Source organism: Ctenopharyngodon idella, chromosome 1, assembly GCF_019924925.1.
Source record: "Ctenopharyngodon idella isolate HZGC_01 chromosome 1, HZGC01, whole genome shotgun sequence".
Classification (NCBI taxonomy): Eukaryota; Metazoa; Chordata; class Actinopteri; order Cypriniformes; family Xenocyprididae; genus Ctenopharyngodon; species Ctenopharyngodon idella.
The window spans coordinates 12,914,395-12,935,675 of NC_067220.1; the positions used below are offsets into that span (position 1 = coordinate 12,914,395).

The 21,281-nt window shown below is 35.8% G+C and overlaps 1 protein-coding gene across 1 annotated transcript in view; it reads left to right on the forward strand.

Moving 5' to 3' along the window:
- Positions 1 to 17,357: 17,357 nt before the first annotated feature.
- Positions 17,358 to 21,281, forward strand: part of dachb (dachshund b) — a 45,662-nt gene continuing 41,738 nt past the window's right edge. Inside the window, exon 1 of the mRNA XM_051905642.1 lies at positions 17,358 to 17,959. Within this exon, the coding sequence (XP_051761602.1) occupies positions 17,517 to 17,959 (443 nt within the window). The 5' untranslated portion in view covers positions 17,358 to 17,516. The remainder of the gene's footprint in view (positions 17,960 to 21,281) is intronic.

Consider the following 21,281-nt stretch of genomic DNA (forward strand, 5'->3'; position numbering starts at 1 on the left):
TCACAACTTCCGTTTCATGCCAACTTCAAACTGTTCTTTGTAGTCAAAATTTTAAAGGAGTATTTACACTTTCTGAATTCACATGATTTCATTGATCTGATAGCTATCTGTCCAAGTGTAAATGCCCTCCAAGACAGATCTGAGATAGATAGCAAACCTCAGGATACATGATGTGAAAACAGATCTGTAATACATCTGCATGTAGATCTGGTTTAGGCCACAAAGCAAACTTAAAGGGTTAGTTCACCCCAAAATGAAAATTACCCCATGATTTACTCACCCATCCTATGACTATCTTCTTTCAGACGAATACAATCGGAGATATATTTAAAAATATCCTGGCTTTTTCCAAGCTTTATAATGGCAGTGAATGGGGGACAAGATTTTGAAGCCAAAAAAAGTGCATCCATCCATCGTAAAAGTACTCCACACAACTCCCAGGGGGTTAATACTGGCCTTCTGAAGTGAAGCAATGGGTTTTTGTAAAAAACAAACAAACAAAAAAACCATATTTAAAACTTTATTAACTATAATAACTAGCTTCCAGCAGACGGCCGTACACATCGATTTGCGGCGGAAGAGTAACCCCTGACCCCTGCGAATGCGAAAGTGCAGAGGATAGAGCAAAACAAAACACCGGTAATGAATTAGAAGTCTAAAACGAGAAATTTTAAAGAGAAATATCGAAGGATTTTGATATAGGAGAAGAGAAGCTTGAGTTTGTTGCACAGCCTTATTTGTTTAAACTGCGATCGGCGTCTAAGCTTACGATACTCCTATGTCATACATCGCGTCACGGGTTACTCTTGTGGCGTAAGTCGACTTGCGCACTATGTGTACGGTCATCTGCCAGAAGCTAGTCATTTTAGATTATGAAGTTTTAATTATGGATATTTTTCTTAAAAAAAAAACGCATCGTTTCACTTCAGAAGGCCTTTATTAACCCCCTGGAGCCGTGTGGATTACTTTTATGATGGATGGATGCACTTTTTTGGCATCAAAATCGGCTCCCCATTCACTGCCATTATAAAGCTTGGAAGAGCCAGGATATTTTTTAAATATATCCGATCTGATTGTGTTCGTCTGAAAGAAGATAGTCATATACACCTTGGATGTCTTGAGGGTGAGTAAATCATGGGGTAATTTTCATTTTTGGGTGAACTATCCCTTTAAACTGTGTACATGTACTAAAACTGACTTTCAAAGATAACCATATAAGTTCACCGGCCCGCACTCCTATTGCTTTCTATGTGAATGTGTGTGTATCGATGTGTGTAAATGACAAATTGTCTCATCCATTTGTTTCTCCCACCTTAAACTTTTATTCCTTGTTATTACTCATTTTCCACTTGAAAGATATAAAAGCACAAATGCCCTGAAAGAGTTACTACAAAATGTCAAGGGTGTCATTTGGAAAATGTCATACACCGCCTGGCATGAGAAGGGTGATATATTTTAGAGCTCTTCTGTTAATTTAGTAAGCAGCCAGTGGTCCTCAGGTTCATCTCACCCTAGGGGTCTGAGAAAAAATAGACACTGGAAAAGGTCTAAACCATTCCAACCACTTTGCCCTTGATGATTCATTCACCTACACACTCAAATCCACATATTTAGCCAAACATCTGCCTTAAACTGTCTTCCCATTAGCTAATCCCCTATGGTTGTTTTTCCTCCCTGTTTGCACAGATGTCGTTTAAAGTTTAAGACCTGCATTTTGCATGCTTTCTGGTGGTTCAGTTTGTGTGGTATATGCTTCTGCTTCTTAAACTTGCACTGTCTGGTTGTTTGACATCTAATGATAGTGGACCAGAACAGGCCTTTAAGTCAATGTATGTGTACATTTTTTATGAGTATTTTTTTTTTTTATGTTAAAGTCAACATGATGCAGTATTTGATTTGGCTGGTTAGCATGGGTCAGTTAGCAGATGCTTGTAGAAAATATTTTACAGTAGATGCACAAAAGCATCTTTCTCATTGACAGCTATTTAAAAGTAGCCATGTATTTAATGACATTTTTTCAAAAAGTTTGGGGTCAGTCATTTTTATAATAATAAATTAATACTTTTATTCAGCAAGGATGCATTAAATTGTTAAAAAAAAGTGACAGTAACAACATTTATAATGTCACAAAAGATTTCTATTTCAAATACATGCTGTTCTGAAATAAGAAATGGTTTCCACAAACATATGCAACAAAACTGTGCTTTTTGAACTTCAAATCAGCATATTAGGATGAATTCTGAAGGATCATGTGACACTGAAGACTGGAGTAATGATGCTGAAAATCCAGCTTTGTTATCACAGGAATACATTACATTATAAATTACAAAAGATATCAAAATAGAAAACAGTTATTTTAAATTATAATAATAATTCCCAATTTTACTGTTTTTACTATATTTTTGATCAAATATATTCAGCCTTGGTGAATATACGAGACTTCTTTCTTGTCTTCAAAACATCTTAATGACCCAAACTTTTGAACAGTGGTGTATAAAGTGTTATATAAAATTACATTATATTGTAGTCATTAATTTTTCAGTAGATTTTTGTTGTTGTTGTTGTTGTTGATGTTGATGGGCCTAAAAGCATAAAATGGACTTGCTTTGCAAAGATGGCAGCAGTCAGGCCATTCAATTCTGAGTGGTCTTGTGTGCTAATGTCTAGTTTTATCCAGGTATTTTAGACCTTCTTGGTCACAACCCACTTTATAATGTGACATGTTACTGAATGAAACAGAATATTTTAGTAAAAAATGAAAGGTTAGACTTGATGAAAGATGATGAAGAATGTGTATGTGATGAGTTAGTGAGTTTAAAAAAAGTGATTTATAGTCATGATACTTATCTCTAAATGTCCTTCCCTGAAGAAAGAAACCTCATCTGTGTATAAAGAAGTTCACAAGAAAATATCCTAAAAGAGGTCCAGCTAATGTATATGCAGCCCTCAGGTATATGGCAAAAAAAAAAAAAGGATATGAAAGTCTCTTTGAGCTCTTAATAACTTGTTCACTTGTGTCAAGAGACAATCCCAATCCTTTTCCAACCCCCTCACCCCTCTGGGGTCCATGTCTCATGAGAAGTCTTCCTGTGTCTTCACTCTCCAGCTGATGTCATGACCAAGGACAATGTCACAGCCTATTAAAATCGTCCACACTACTGGATCAAACTCCGTCTTTGCTTCATAAAAGGAGTAGGTGGAGAGGGAGAGATAGGGAGAGCAATCCCTTTATTCACACTGAAATGAAATTTAAGCCCCTACTGTTTTATACAGTGGAACGGATGTTAATGTGGATTCATTTTCTTTTGATTTTTTAAATCTCCTTCTTCTCTTGTGTTTTAAATGAGATTACATGTCACAGCTTAAAAGACTAGACAGAGGAATTTATATGGAGAGAGAATCTGTTCAATGGTCACTTTGTATGGTAATTGGGATGTTTAATGGTTTGTTTCCTCAAAACTCATCCATGTAACAGCAGAACTTGGTGAGTTTTTAGAAAACTGTTTGATAAGTTATGCTCTCTCAAGCAGAAATTCCAGGAACTACACTGCCCGGCCAAAAAAAAAAGGTCACTGTTTGGATTTAAATAGGTATATGCTTAAGAGTCTATGACTGGATCATTATTGCCGTGATTATTATGTTTCTAGCATGTTATATGTTTGGCAACAGTTCTTTTAACCCTATAATACAAGATAGTGACCAAAAAATGATGCACCTCTTGATGGAAATAAATGTTGTGATGTTATTTCCATCAAAAGGTGCATCAGTTTTTGGTCAAGATCTTGTATTGACAATGCAAGAGGTGAGCACTCTGTAAAGTCTATTCCAGCACATCCAAAAGACTTTCAATAAATTTAAGGTCTGGACTCAGAGGTGCCAATTCATGTGTGAAAATGATTCTTTACGCACCCTCCCAACCATTCTTTCACAGTTTGAGCCTAATGAATCTTGACGTTGTCATCCTGGAGTATGATCATGGTTCCTACATGTTTGTTTAAGAAATGAAGCTACACACTACATCAATTAGGGGTAGAAGAACTGTTGCTAAACATATAACATGCTAGAAACATAATAATGACAGCAATAATGATCCAGTCATAGACTCTTAAGCATTTGCCTATTTAAATCCAAACAGTGACTTTTTTTGGCCGGGCAGTGTATTTTGACATCATCAACATTTTACACATGTACTTTTGTAGTATTAATACCAGTGTTGCCAAGTCCGCGTTTTTCCTGCGAAATTGGGCTACCTTTAAATGGTTGCACTGATGTGCAAATTCAGCTCTCCTACTCACTCCCAGATGGAGAAAACTGCATTGGGCTATTTTTGGACATTTGTTTTAATTGGCCAATGGGCGAGTTTTATTGCGCAGACCTGGCAACCCTGAAAAATACTATAGAAAAAGGGGTTTGGGTCAAAATTTAGAAACAATTTATTCCTTTGAACATTGCAGACACTACTCTTCAGAAGTTTGGGCTCAGTAAGATGCATTAAAAGGCATAAAAAGTGACAGTAAAGATATTTATAATGTTACAAAAGTTTGAACTTTCTATTCATCAAACAATCACAACAGTTTATAACATTAATAATAAGAAGAAATGTTTCTTGAGCTTCAAATCAGCATATTAGAATGATTACTGAAGGATCATGTGACACTGAAGACTGGCGTAATGATGTAATAAAAAATTGTAGTAATATTTCGTAATTTTATTGTTTTTACTGTATTTTTTTTAATCAGATAAATGCACAAAAACAAAACATGCGTATAAACCATTTATTTAATTGAGTCTTGTAGTATAAGTTTAGGGAGAGTCTGTTTACACTAAGTGCAAATAACCCATCTTGTTGGCAAATATGTTTACACTAACTCAAGAAAGCAGTCCAACAACCAAGAGAGTGGCATGCGAGTATTTAGCTTTTGATGCAAAAAACACAAGTTCGAATACACCTTTTCTTGACCCCATTCTTCTCCCTATTCCCATCGCATATGAGCTCGGAGAGGCATTTATTTTAAATAAAAATAAAAATGCAATGCGTGTAGCTCATTTTGTATACCACGCTCAAAACCATGGACCTTCGAGAACACATTTACTTATCAGCTTGGTTCAATTAGGGTTAGTTGTAGATGTAGATGTAGAAGTGTGCTTTATGGATCAAAACAATTAAGCTCTTAATAAGGCAGCATCCATTTATGATTTTAATAAATATGATCAAATACATATGTTGTTATGACATACTATTTTATAATGTACTACAATACACTGAGATGTATTGTAAATAACTTCCAGTACTATTTACACAAATAGCATTTAACTATTTACAATTAGTGCAAAGTAAATACATTTGCTATTTGCGTTTAGTGTAAATAGCGTCTATCGCTATTTGCACTTAGTGTAAATAGTGTCTAATGTTTAGTGCAAATAGCTTGTTTTTCTTGAAGCAAATGACGCTAAAATAAATTAAAGTTACATGTTAGTCAAACACATGCAGATACTTGAGATAGATAGAGATAGATATAGATATAGATAGATAGATTGATTGACTGATTCCATTTCCATGTTCCATTTCCAGTTGTGGTATACTTGTCATTATATAGAGGACACTATAATCTGCATTGAGAATGAGGATCGTATTTGCATAAGATCCGTCTGTTCTGTCTCAGTGTCACTCTCTTCTGAAGTGCAGGTCTGTGATATCTCATTTTTAGAGTCAGAGTGTTGCCAACAAGAAACAAAGAGTCGACTACCTGCTGAGAGTTAAACTTGTGGCAGGATACTCCTGAGATGATTAATGGCTTTGCTTATGATTTCATTAATCTATTAATACCACTGATAAGTATCCTGCTGCAGAGAGAGAAGGTCAGTGTCAGAATAAATCTGGACACTCATTAACCCCTCAAGCCAAACCTCTGCTCATCAGAAAGCTCTGCATAGAGAGGCGAGAGAAATGGCATCTTGACTGGATAGAATGCTTTCAAAGAAATAGATCTTCTCATTGAACGGTTGATCCAGTTTGCAAAAACCATTGTGAATAATTTGAAAATCATTAATGTAGTCATGCACCTTACCATTCCAAAGTTTGAGGTCAATAAGATTTTTAATGATTTAAGTCTTTTATGCTCACAGAGACTGCATTTATTTGATCGAAAAATACAGTAAAAACAGTAATTTTCTAAAATATTACTACAAATTAAAATAACTGTTTTCACTCGAAATATGTTGTAAAATGTAATGATGGCGAAGCTGAATTTTCAGCATCATTACTCCAGTCTTCCATGTCACATGATCCTTCAGAAATCATTCTAATATGCTGATTTGCTGCTCAAAAAACAACAACAACAACAACAACAACAAAACAGCATCAAGCACCAAGATTCTTTGATGAATTAAAAGTTCAAAAGAACAGCATCTATTTGAAATAGAAATCTTTTGTAACCTTATGAAGGTCTTTACTGTCAGATTGATCAATTCAATGCATCCTTGCTGAATAAAAGTAAAAATGTCTTACCGGCCCCAAACTTTTGAACGGTAGTGCATTTTAAAACGCTAAAAATATTAGCAACAGGTAATTGATTGATTGTGCTACTTTTGGATCAAGCAAAAAATAGCTGCTTTCATAAGGTAACCATAAATCCAAGGGTATACTTGATAGACACTCTAGATTAAAACAGGAGAAGACAAGGTTTTTTAGATCTGTCCCATGATTGATCTTTTGAGGAATTTTAGGTTGAATACAGATGAAAGAGTTTGAAACTGTAGGTGTTTTCTCCATTATCTCATGGATCAAGTTTTTCCTTCATGTTGACTATTTTCATTTCTTCACCTTATCTGGGTGGATTTCAGTATTTTTGGCCTTGTGCCTGTACTATGCTGAAAATAGATGCTTGTATGCGTCATACATTTATTAGAGCTCATATCTATGTGAAATCATATCCTGTTTCTGGTCAATAAGATAATATCTTCACATACTGCATTAGAGTTTCATTTGGATTTAGTTTGATGCAGGAGTAACTAATATTTATAGGTACAATTAAAACCTCTAGCACTTTTTGGCCCTTTTTAATTAAGGCAATAGCACTGATGGCATTGGTCTGTCGAAGATTGTAAGTAAAAAGGTTTTTAGTGTTTAATCAATGCTTAAATTTGTGAGATTTTATATCAGCAGGTTTCCTTCACACATACTAATGCTATCCTTAAACTAAATGACACTTGAAAGCCAATTTCAATTAACCTTTTACACACATCAAAAAAAAAAAAAAAAAAAAAAAGTAAACACTTTATGCATCAGGAGAGACAGAGAATGGTTGTAACACTTTTTGCTTTAACATTTGTCATGCTTACTGCGTCAACTGCATAAGGATAATGACAGGGAAGAGAAGAGATTGTTGAATAAAGCAATTAATGACAGAAATGTCATTTTTGGGTGAACTAACCCTTTAAATGTCCTAATTGAATTAAGGCCTACTCTTGGCTTAATCTATAAGCCCTGTCTGTGAATCCAGGTATTAAACAAGTACATAAAACATGGACAATTAAATAAATATTTTACTGATTGAAATTACAATGCTAAACATTATTTGCAATGCACAAGGACTTAACATTGAAAATTAAAGGTGTTTGGCAGGCCTTAACAACACAATAAATCACAAAATTTGATCGTGCTCATGGAGTACATGTAGTAAGAACATGCTACAACTTGGTCAAATAACTCAAGCTATACATACTCAGCATACCGCAAAGGTTGACAACATGTTTGTCTGTGATGGGACCGTATGAGGTTGTATCACTTTCTCCAGCTTCAGATCTCAGTGTTTTTCTCATTTTTATTTACCAAGGCAGTGATATCTACAACATTGTGGAAAAAAAACCTGGCCATGCATTTTTTCCCTCTGCCTTTATGGAGAGTGAACGGAAAGTCGTAAAACCTGGTGCCAGCTCTTACCTGGCCTTCCAAACCCTGAGATGAACTTGAAGCAGAAAGATGAGTCAAAAGCGATACAACACTGATTTAGAGCCTTGCGGTAGCCAATGTTCAGGGAGCCCAGAGGAAACTCCTCTTCTCTGCCAGGAAAACTGATGGGACGATAGGAGTCAGTGAAGGAATGATAAGTTCTGTCAGAATAAGTCTAACAATAACTGAGAGAATCTCTTCTGCACCAGGGAGAAATAAAAGAGAGTGGAGGGGTGGAAATATTATGGTGGAAAGTAAACAAGGGCCAACATGTGGAGCAGAAGAGAGAAAAAGTGTCAGACTATATAACAGGAGGAAATGTTTTTTTGTTTGTTTGTTTTTTTCATTTCAATGCTGTTTTATTTTCAATATTGTAATATTTGTTCATTTTTGACTAGTTGATTTGAAAACTTACATCTTTTTGTTTCTTTCTTTCTTACTCTCTGCTCAACTTCAACTGTTTGCCTTAAGCCTTGTCTTCATTGTCATGATAATGTCATGGTTTTATCCCTCTCATTTGAGCTTTGCAAAACCCACAGTTGGTGAATCGCTGAGCAAACACTTGTAGTGGTAAATCATGCAACATTCCAAGCTGGATTCCAGCATCTGTCAGCGCCATATCTTCAAAATCATTTGGTCATTATTTACTATCTGTAGACTTGTTCAAAGGAAATAAACAATGGAGTGGAAGAGGGAGACATGGAATAAAATTTGACAAACATGCACATGCATTCCTTTACAGACATTTTAGTGTGAATTTACAGTATATTTCTGGCTTCGAGTTGCTGCACTTTCATAGTACAAACCCGATTCCAAAAAAGTTGGGACACTGTACAAATTGTGAATAAAAAAGGAATGCAATAATTTACAAATCTCATAAACTTATATTTTATTCACAATAGAATATAGATAACATATCAAATGTTGAAAGTGAGACATTTTGAAATGTCATGCCAAATATTGGCTCATTTTGGATTTTGGAGCTACACATTCCAAAGAAGTTGGGACAGGTAGCAATAAGAGGCCGGAAAAGTTAAATGTACATATAAGGAATAGCTGGAGGACCAATTTGCAACTTATTAGGTCAATTGGCAACATGATTGGGTATAAAAAGAGCCTCTCAGAGTGGCAGTGTCTCTCATAAGTCAAGATGGGCAGAGGATCACCAATTCCCAAAATGCTGCGGCGAAAAATAGTGGAGCAATATCAGAAAGGAGTTTCTCAGAGAAAAATTATCATCATCTACAGTGCATAATATCATCCAAAGATTCAGAGAATCTGGAACAATCTCTGTGCGTAAGGGTCAAGGCCGGAAAACCATACTGGATGCCCGTGATCTTCAAGCCCTTAGATGGCACTGCATCACATACAGGAATGCTACTGTAGTGGAAATCACAACATGGGCTCAGGAATACTTCCAGAAAACATTGTCGGTGAACACAATCCACCGTGCCATTCGCCGTTGCCGGCTAAAACTCTATAGGTCAAAAAAGAAGCCATATCTAAACATGATCCAGAAGCGCAGGCGTTTTCTCTGGGCCAAGGCTCATTCTTCACATCATCAAGACTGTGGAAAACTGTTCTGTGGTCAGACGAATCAAAATTTGAAGTTCTTTTTGGAAAACTGGGACGCCATGTCATCCGGACTAAAGAGGACAAAGACAACCCAAGTTGTTATCAGCGCTCAATTCAGAAGCCTGCATCTCTGATGGTATGGGGTTGCATGAGTGCGCGTGGCATGGGCAGCTTACACATCTGGAAAGGCACCATCAATGCTGAAAGGTATATCCAAGTTCTAGAACAACATATGCTCCCATCCAGACGTCGTCTCTTTCAGGGAAGACCTTGCATTTTCCAACATGACAATGCCAGACCACGTACTGCATCAATTACAACATCATGGCTGCGTAGAAGAAGGATCCGGGTACTGAAATGGCCAGCCTGCAGTCCAGATCTTTCACCCATAAAAAACATTTGGCCATCATAAAGAGGAAGATGTGACAAAGAAGACCTAAGACAGTTGAGGAACTAGAAGCCTGTATTAGACAAGAATGGGACAACATTCCTATTCCTAAACTTGTGCAACTTGTCTCCTCAGTCCCCAGACGTTTGCAGACTGTTATAAAAAGAAGAGCGGATGCCACACAGTGGTAAACATGGCCTTGTCCCAACTTTTTTGAGATATGTTGATGCCATGAAATTTAAAATCAACTTATTTTTCCCTTAAAATGATACATTTTCTCAGTTTAAACATTTGATATGTCATCTATGTTGTATTCTGAATAAAATATTGAAATTTGAAACTTCCACATCATTGCATTCCTTTTTTATTCACAATTTGTACAGTGTCCCAACTTTTTTGGAATCGGGTTTGTAATTTTTTTTTACTGCAGTAGATCTACAATATATTAGAAGGATTGTAAATAGAAGGAAATTAATGGAATAGCAGATTTTAATAGAGTAATCTCTAGTACATGACTACTAAAAGTTAGCATTGCAACCCCAATCTCAATATTATTTAAAAAAAAATATTTAATTCAATCCATTTATTTGTAAAATATTTTATTATTTTTGTGCTATACAATATTGCCACATAAAAATTCACATGACTTTAGTGCAGAACTGCTTGGACTTTTACTTATAGAGGAAAATTAGCTTAACTAAAGAGTCTAGGATAACATTTATTAAAGATTAAAAAAATATATATATATTCATTAAAGGGTAGGTTACACACAGTTTCTACCAATCTCATGTTAATCTTGAGTACCTGTAGAGTAGTATTGCATCCTTCATATCTCTGAAAAGTCTTTAGTTTTATCATATTTATAAAAGATAGATATGCTGTACCGAGTCTTTCCGAAAAAAGCCGAGCTCCTGGAGGCGTGCCTGCCGTGGGCAGAGCTAAAGAGTCACAGGTGCGCACCGCTTTTGCATAGAGATCGTCTACAAGCTGCGACATCATTATAAATAAAAGGGGAACAAAAATGTTTGTGTTGTTTACATTTTATGCACTTGCACGCCGATTGCCAACAAAACACAGACATCTGATGCAGTTTTACTCACCGCCCGAGATCTGCAAATCCAGTGCCGAACTGGAACTTGTTTACAAAGCATTCATCACAGAAATTCCGGGAACAAACAAACACGCAAAACTGCTTTGGAAAAACAAACTTCATCCACTGTTCCCTTAACGCTGGATTCACGTGCCAAAAAAAACAAAATAACGACTTATTTAGTGATGGCCGATTTCAAAACACTGCTTCATGAAGCTTCGGAGCATTATGAATCAGCGTGTCGAATCATGATTCGGATCGCGTGTCAAACCGCCAAACTGCTGAAATCACATGACTTTGGCGCTCCGAACTGCAGATTCGACACGCTGATTCATTATGCTCCGAAGCTTCCTGAAGCAGTGTTTTGAAATCGGCCATCACTAAATAATTCGTTTTTTTTTTGTTTTTTTTTTGGCGCATCAAAAATATTCTCGTCGCTTTATAATATTAATATTGAACCACTGTACTCACATGAACCGATTTAAATATGTTTTTAGTACCTTTATGGATCTTGAGAGAGGAAATGTCATTGCTCCCTATGTAGGCCTCACTGAGCCATTGGATTTAAACAAAAATATCTCAATTTGCGATCAAAAGATGAACGAAGGTCTTACGGGTGTGGAACGGCATGAGCGTGAGTAATAAATGACAGAATTTTCATTTTTGGGCGAACTAACCCTTTAAGAAAAGTAACAGTAATAAAATTGACTGATATTCATTGTGAGGTGTAAAATACTGTAATTTATTTCTTACTTTGCAATCTAACGGTTACTTTTCTTAAATGAGACTGCCTCGATGATGTATGCAGCCTTCAAAATGCGGCCTTCGAAGGGTGCAGCCCCTGAATTGGGACACAGCATTGTTGAAAAATCTCTTGGCTTCCGTAACCTGAACGAAACGCTTTGATGGGTGTCAAATTGATAAGTTATAGGTATTTTTTGCCTATCTGCTCCATAAACATTCTGAATTGTTGAGATTGTCAGAATGCACGTTAGTTATTATTTTCCATCTACCTGTTAAAATTTTTCAACAAAAAATCAGGCAGATTTGTTTTATTGATCTGAAGAAAAACGGTAGACAGGCTGAATGATTATGTAAATTCACTCTTTGTCAGTAGGTGGCGCTTATGGAACAGCAGAAATAGGGCTGTTTCCCCGGTAACCTCTGTAAACAAGGCAAAACGATACTTTATTAGGCATTATACAGAGGGAAGATGAAAAGCAAATGCCATCGAAACTTTCCTGAAAACAGTCGGTTCCCCCTTATACAAGAATTCCTTCATAAATTCTCTCATATAATTTCTCTCAGCACTCTGCCTTCCGTCATGTTTTCACACAAATTGAAACCTACGCTGAATTCTGAGCCTGCGTGGTAGCCTACTGTTGCCAATTTTGCTGAATGCTGAACACTATACTATTTACCGTGAGTTTTTCAAAATACAGTTTTAATGATAATTCAAAAATGATACGATAATATAGTCCAAACGGTTTATCGTCAAAACATTAACCGTTTCATCCCTACAACCAACACTTTTTTGACTCCGAGAAAGTCCAGAGAGATAATTAGTACTAAATTTAGTCCTAGCCAATGTCCAAAGTCAGCTCAGGCGTATAATAACAGCAGTGAATTTGAGCTGGAGGAGACTTCACCTTTCATCATTGTCACTTTTGTTTGCTGTCACCTCAGACCCATTTAACCAAGAGGAAAATTCATGTAAGTGTTTTTAGCATCTGTCAGATAAGCAACACATCTGTTCTCATTTGCACACAATGACAGAGAGCTGCAGAAAGTAAAGGGAGAGTGTGTCTAAGACTGAGCTGTTTTTTTTTCTTCTTCTTTTTGTGGCAGTCATTTCTTTGTGGATGTGACCGCTTATGACACGCTTAACTTTGGCAAATCATTCTTTCAATAGATGCACATCCGATTCTAAATAGCAGATAATTAACATGTGTACTATACTGTATTTATCAGATTTGTGAGGCTTCATCATCTAGGTCATCATAGTCCATCCTGTAAGGTTTATTTTAGAGCGTCTGGATTTATTTTTCCGTTTACTGAAGACGTTTGGCCACTCGTCTGATCTTTTCTTATATATCATGTTTATACTGCTCTTTTGAGTGGCAGATCTGTGTCTGTATGTCTATAAATGCATGTGTTTGAAAGAAGGGAAAAAATAGATGAGACGGGAGCAGAAATGTGGTCCATACTCTTTCTTTATTCTCTCATTCCTTGAGCCCTTGAAGTGATCTGATGCATAGCCAAATCTCTGACCGACTGACCTTGCCTTTTCTCTCATATTTGTGTGTATGTGTGTGTCTTCGAATCCCCTTAAAGGGATAGTTCACCCAAAAATGAAACTTCTGTCATTAATTAGTAATTACTCATCCTCATGTCATTCCAAACCCGTAAGACTTTTGTTCATCTTCAGAATACAAATGAAGATGTTTTTGATGAAAACTGACAGCTTTCTGATCTTTCATAGACCGCTATGCAACTGACACTTTGACGCTTCAAAAAGTTCATAAAGAGATTGTAAAACTAATCCATATGAATTTTATTAATTTTTCTGAAGAGACACGGTTGCTTTATATGATGAACAGATTTAATTTACATATGTTCACATATAAACATTGATCAGTGAACATAAACAGACGCTCAACCGAACCTGCTTGACACGCGAGAACAAACCTCTTGCAGATGCTCAAACGTGCTGTGTAACAGACAAGAATGAACCTCATTGGTTCTCGCACATCAAGCAAACATGTTTGAGCTTCCGTTTACCACAACTGATGTGCGAGTTGATGAATGTTTATATGTGAAACTTTTTGCGTAGCTGTTTGTGGAGGGACAGAAAGCTCTCATATTTCATCAAAAAGATCTTCATTTGTGTTCTGAAGATGAACGAAAGTACGGGTTTGGAACGACATGAGGGCGACTAATTAATGACAGATCTTCATTTTGGGGTGAACTAACCCTTTAAACGATGATAATGTATCCAGTATAGTAATCTATTCAGAAATTGTATCAAAGTATAAAATATTTCCTGTTTTAATGAGTTAATAAATTGCCTTTTAAATGTAATGTAGTATCTATGTATTTTAGTTCATATTATTAATATGTCCATTATTATTATTTGCCTTTTAATTTCTTTTCAATATCTTTAATATCTAACTTTTTTACAGAGATATTCAGCTTTGATCCTGTAAGCAAGATGATTTATTGTCAGTGATATACAAACAAAGGTAAGATGCCATGGAGCAATTTTCATCACTCTCTTTTGTTAACTTGCATATGTCAAACATGGATACAGGTGTTTTGCATGTTTTAAGATTAAACGATACTGTAAATCACTATGAAAAAAAACAACTGACTGTTTATTTTTATATACAAATTTAAATATGATATTTAACATAACCTATAATATAATTAAATACATAGGTAAGATGAACAAATGACCAGGAAACTAACCTAATATAACCTGAGAATTACTAACTCCTTTTAATATAAAAATGGTAGTGGCTAATTACACTAAGTGCAAATAGCGATAGATGGTATTTAGACTGCCAGTAAAAATTTAATTTTTTGCATATCCAGAATATATCCAGATGGGTTTTTGAAAGTCTGGACAGCAAAAAAACACATGAAATCTGATTTTAAAAAAATAAAAAAATAAATAAAAATCTGATTCAAACCAGATATGGAAGTGGTTTAAAATGCGATTCCAGTCAGATTTTTACAGATGCATCTCAGTCTGGACGCTCTGGCTGCTCAAATCAGATTTTAAATAGTCTTTGGTGTCACTCTTAATGCGACACGCAACAATAGCGCCAAAACCAGTGATGGAAATGCCGGAAGTATTCATACGGTGTTCAAATGGTATGTTCAAAGATTTTGGCATTTTCCTGTGTGATGGACACTTTTTTTGGGTCAAATTAATACCCTTATTAATACCCCTCAATTTTCAAACAATTTCTTCACCTCAAAATTATTAAATGTGTTTCTGCAGCTACAGCTTTCACATCATTAATTTACTGTCTATTAACCATTTAAAAGAGCAGCATGTCAGTCTAAGACTAGTTATGCACTCGCTCTCTCTCCTTTAAATTGGATTTGAATGGATTAACTCCAGCCTTGTTTCCCAGAAAGTCTCATTCTTACTGTTCATAATTGTATTTCACACTGATATGCAAATTCAGGTCAAAGTGTCATTAAGGTCATTGACATCTTCCTGACACTTTATCATAATCCCACAAACAGTATATTAACTTGCAAAGTTTTTAAGTTGCTTCTCGATATCCAAAATGGTTTTTTCAAGTGTTCATAATGCTGATAAATTGTTTAGATCATGCATCTAAATCAGTATTGTGTCAGCATACTGTTTTATAATGGTTTCATGACTCACTCTTCTTCAAACAAACCTCTTCCTACTCTTCACTTATGTCGTCTGAGTCAGTTAGTGTTCTAAATTTGTATATATCAAAAGCTCATGCTGAGATAAGACCATTGTACTAGACATTATAATTTCTAAACTACAAAAACAAACTGGAAATGAATAGCCTGAAAGCTCTATAGCAAAACTGTATCTACTGTAATTACATGTATAAAGCCTGAGGCCACTAATAAATAATGCCTTTATTTTCCAGTTTATCTAATTTAATAATACTTTTGTCCTATTAATATACAATTAAATCATTTTCTGCTACAAATTCTACAACAATAAAGATGTTTCTAACAATGATGCCCAGAAAAATAGATTTAAAGGGATATAAGGTTTAGGTAAATGATGACAGAATTTTAATTTTTGGTTAAAATATCCATTTTCCATTACAGAACACTTTAAAACATATGTTACAAATTCATTAATGTGAATAAAGATATGGTATGCCTGATGGGAACACAAATGTGGTTAAAGGGATGCATGGGGTATTTTTATTGCATTTTTCTCAAAGGATTTCTCACAAGTCCCAGGAGAGGGATGCACAGAAGTCTTTCCACAGATGCATCCAGATGTGTAAGCTTGTTTCCCAATGATGCTGAACAGATGGCATTCAAATGCTTGAGTACCTGACTTAGCCTGACCTATAAAAGACAAAGCTGATTCTTCTATTGCCTAAGGATCATACTTCTTATTTCATGCTTTATTTTCTTGACATAGGACTATCGCACACAATTTAGTGTGCATGAACAGTTTAGAGTGTATAACACGGTGCAGTGCAGCTATACATTTATGAGGGGAAATTTCAGTTCCACTTTATTTTAAGGTGTCTTTTTTACAGTGTGATTATACATTTAAGTACTGAGTAATACTGATTAAGAGCATGCACTAACTATAGCGTTAGGGTTTGGATTAAGGTTTGGTTTAGGGTTAGTTGTATGTAATTATGCATAATTTACTGTTATTACAGTTAGTACATGTACAGTAACATGTAACAAGAGCACTAAAATAAAGTGTTACCAAAATTTCTGTGAATATTTTTGGGCAGAGGTTAATGGGGAAAAGGTGGTTCTAGAGTACTTAGACAGATAGATAGATAGATAGAGAGACAGACAGATAGATAGATAGATAGATAGATAGATAGATAGATAGATAGATAGATAGATAGATAGATAGATAGATAGATAGATAGATTCGAAATGTTGCCATAACTGATATAAAATAATTTTAAGTACTAAAATTACTAAAACTGAAATAAAATAAAATGACAGCTAAATACAAATATAAAAAAAAAAACTAAAAAAAATTACTAAAACAAACTACAATTAAAATAAAAACTGAAAATATAAAAATTTAAACTTAATTCAAAATATTTATAAATACTATAATAGTAGCTATAAAAATACTAAAATAACAATTAAAATGGTCATGTGGTCCTAAATAGACTATATAAAATATCCCATGCAAGTTTTGTTTACATAGTGTAAATTGTGAATAGTGAAGAAACCTATTTGCACAAAATGTAAATAGAAGTAATGCTATTTGTACTGTGGTAAATTGTGTTAGCAGAGTGGGTGAAATCTGCAAATAGCCTTTACCAATAAAGTTGCCTATTTGTAGTTAGGCTACTTCAAATAAACTTTGCCTATTAATACAGATGAAAAAAAAAAAATGTGGAAAAAATGTTTAGAGTAATTTTGAGATTGATGGATGGGTTCAGATATGGGATATCTCGTCCGAAACATAACAGCTTGAGAGAAGCATTGAGCTGGACACTCGTTCAATAAAGGAGGAGGGCTGTAATTTCTCTCCCTCCAGTGAAGTCTTCATGCATAAATTGGAGCACATGTGGTTGGCAAAATGGAGCATCATTCTTCCAAGGAGAGGCGGAGTCAACCGAACCGAGAAGCGCTCCGTTCATCTGAATTTTCACACGGGTAAAGAGGGGCGCGCGGCTCGTTTCTGCCAGTTTGCTCTCTGGACGCAGTGCAAGAGAGAGGAAAGCATATAAGAGGGAGTGATGAGAAAGTAGACGACGTAAAAGGGCACATTAAGAAATTTAATTGTAATAACCACTATGGCCGTTCCTGCGACTCTTCCGGTTCACTCTGGGACTTCTGTGGTGTCCGGTAAACTCTTCAGAACCGACCCGTTCTTCTCGAGTCCCGCGGACTCTCCGCGACTGATCAACTCGCTGAACGCGACGCTTCCGAGCGGCGTAGCGACAAACGAGTGCAAAATCGTGGAGGTGCACGGGGTGAAAGTCGCTTCTTTCAACGTTGATGGACAGGAGCTCATTTGTCTCCCTCAAGTCTTCGACCTGTTCTTGAAGCACCTTGTCGGCGGACTGCACACCGTGTACACGAAACTCAAGCGTTTGGATATAAACCCGGTGGTGTGCACCGTGGAGCAGGTGCGCGTGTTGCGCGGACTGGGTGCCATCCAGCCCGGAGTGAACCGCTGCAAACTCATTTCCAGGAAGGATTTCGAAGCGTTGTACAACGACTGTACCAATGCAAGGTTCGTTTGGTGAATAACTTTTTTGCTGTTTATAAGTGTAAATAATTGGTGTGAATTAACTTTTAAATTGCAGATAGACTCCTAAAGTAAAGACAATTTCAGTACTTTTTTCGATGTAAGAGAAGGATTTCGTTTCATTGAAGCAGAAATGTGTGAAACAGAGGTAGACTGTACATAGTGTACATAGTAGTACATAGTAGGGTTGGGTAGAGGAACATAGTGTCCCGTTATGTTGCTCTTGAGTCATTTCAAATGGGGACAGAAAGCAACAAGTGGAGCCCCAGTTTTGACTTGGTGGCAAATATGCGGGGCAAGAAATATTAAGAATAAATAGAAATATTAAGTTTAAAACTCCAAAGCTCTAAGAAAGTTCTTGGAAATAAAATCTTTGTGTTTGTTCATTTCATTCATTTTTTTTAAGAAATTTTAATTTTCTGCAAATATATTGATTCAATGACTGCAACCTAGTAAAATGTAATTATCTTCAGTAAAACATACAAAAGTACTGGTATCTTGAATACACAAGAGAGTATATGACTTAATTATTTTAGGTTTTTTTTTTTTTTTTTTTTTTTTTTAAACTTTGACTTTGGTTGACTATGATTTTTGTTTTATGTTTTTTTTGCCAAATGACAATGTGTCTTCCTGAAAGTTGGACGTTGACTTTGATTTGGCAGCCGAAAGTTAATAAATAAATAACATTTTAAAACTAAATTGCTAATAAAATCAATCAAATATTATGCCAATTAATTATTCCAACATTTTTTTTTTTCAAGAATTTGAACATTTTAATGAGACTTCATTTTTACAATCTAGATGTTTACACTAGCCTTTTTTTTTTTTTTTTTTTTTTACTTTAAGCCCAACAAAAGATATTAAAAGACTTTAACTCTGAAAGTAAAAGCGTTTTCATGACAGAAGAGATGTTTGCAGATGAATTAAATTTTCCTAATGAATTTTTTTTATGCATCCCGACCAAAAAATGAGCTCAGCCATCTCCGACATTCTGCCAATGCAAGGTCCCGAAACCGCTATATGAGTTAATTTTTTCTTGGTTAAACTTTTATCAAGAAAGTTTGCTTGCATTACAATGTGCTTATCTGTCTTCTCCACGGACACCCTGGAATACTTTCAGGGACCCCCAGGGGTCCACGGACCCCTGAATGAAAACCCTGGCTCTAATTGGATGGAATAGTTCCGTCAGGAACCATTAGTTCTGTGAATACACGTTGTGTGTCAGCTTGTGAATTTTTTTCGTGACCAAACTGTAATTGCCATTCTTTGAAGCCCAGTGCATGCCTGTCCTGTTCAATCCCCTTGGATCCTCACATACGTGACACAGATCAATTTTCCAGATCCTCTGTTATGTGAACGCACATGCATTGTTCAAGATGGTAAACTGTTTATCCACTTTCTGACCTCACTGCTTGTTTTTTCAGTAAGACATTTTAAGCATCCTATGTTAAGTTTCATTACTAACATCAATAATAACAACAGTCTTCTTCTAAACAGAGAGAGAACCAATTTGTTTGCATTTCCTAGCAAAGACAATATTAGTTTGTAGCCTAATACTTAAATGCATTTAAACATTTCATTTGAGTAATAGCTTCTGTTTAATCCCCAAGTGATTAACTGCAGGACTGTATATATTTTAGTATGTTTTGTACAGTGCTGTGAAAACACTGGGATCGTGTAACATCTATAGAGTCATGTTACGGCCACGCTTTATTCACGGCAGACAATAGGTTAAAATATGGTGCTTTGAATGTGATGTCCTAATCCTTCTCTTTGTTGCGGTCCGTTTGTGCAGAGACCATGACTGAATAGAAGGGAGATATATTGTCATATTAGGTCATGTGTTTTGAAGAAAGTCTGTCATCAGGTTTCAAAGGGACTTTTGGATACATTCACAGGTTTGCAGGAAATATTTTATGAGGTGTGAATGTCAGAACTGTTGCCTCTGGTGATATTAGGAAGCTAGTATTTTTTTTTTTTTTTTAAAGTCTTGAGATTTAAAACTATAATCATTTAAGAAAACGATGGGAGAGAAAAGCATCTACTAGCAGTGAGAGAGACTGTTTTGTGTCTTTTAGTTCATGTCTGTTTGAGGCCATCTATTTGCTAGTGTACTGCTAAAGAAATCATAATTCATTGTTAATTAAGTTATTAATAAGAAAGTGTGATAATAACTGAGTGATTCCAGGAAGAACAATATAATTTTTGATTGTATTAAGAATTTAGTATTGGTCACATTTCACCTTTGTGTTGTCTGGATTATGTTTCCTAGCAGATGGTTTACACTGCTGCGCATGAGTGAACTGCTTATTGACCTGTGACATATATTGTAGAGAACACACACATACACTCATGATTTTATTTCTCTGTATAAACAGTGATGTCTCACCATATGTGATTCTAAGAATACAGCAGGCTCAAAGGGCGGCTTGTTTTATTGCCTAGCATTTATTACCATTTATTAATAAGAATTTGAAAACCAAGAAGTTAGCACAATAAAACATTAAGTCCATGCCTCAGATGTTGTTGAATCATGATTGTGTTGGTATGAAGTGATCCATGATGTAATAGTGAGTGTACTTGTGGCTGCGGTGGACTATGTCTGCTATAATATGAATATATAATGGCCTCTGGATCAGACTGTTCCAGCTCCTGACTCTGTAGTGAAGCCATTTCGCAATTTCTTCAGTGTAATTTGCTTAAAGGGATAGTTTACCCAAAAATGAAAATTATCCCATGATTTACTCACCCTGCAAGCCATCCTAGGTGTATATGACTATCTTCTTTCAGACAAACACAATCAGAGATATATATAAAAATATCCTGGCTCTTCCAAGCTTTATAATGGTAGTGAATGGGAGCCAAAAAAATGCATCCATCCATCCATCATAAAAGTATTCCATGCGGCTCCATTTTTGGGTGAACTATCCCTTTAAGAGTAAACAGTGTGAATACAGTAACCTGTTAATATGGGTGCCGCTTCAAATGCGTGCTCTGCAAAACAGGCCAAACATGGCACTATGTGCTGCTTCAAGCAGTGAGTGTGAAAGACCATGAGAGCAGCAGTCATTCATTTGATTCCTTATTGAGTTGTGTCTCAGCTGAGGTCATTCAGTACATTCAGTACTAATGAGCTGTACTAGGGGTGCATTTGCACTCAGCGAGGTTAATGTGTAGCGTGAAGTGGACGTTTTGATAACACTTAATTACATTTGTCCACATCAGAAGCGGATGTTGGATGGTACGACTTCTGCGTCACATCATTGTGCCTCTCTATCAAGAATCAGGCTGTAAATATTAGAAACTT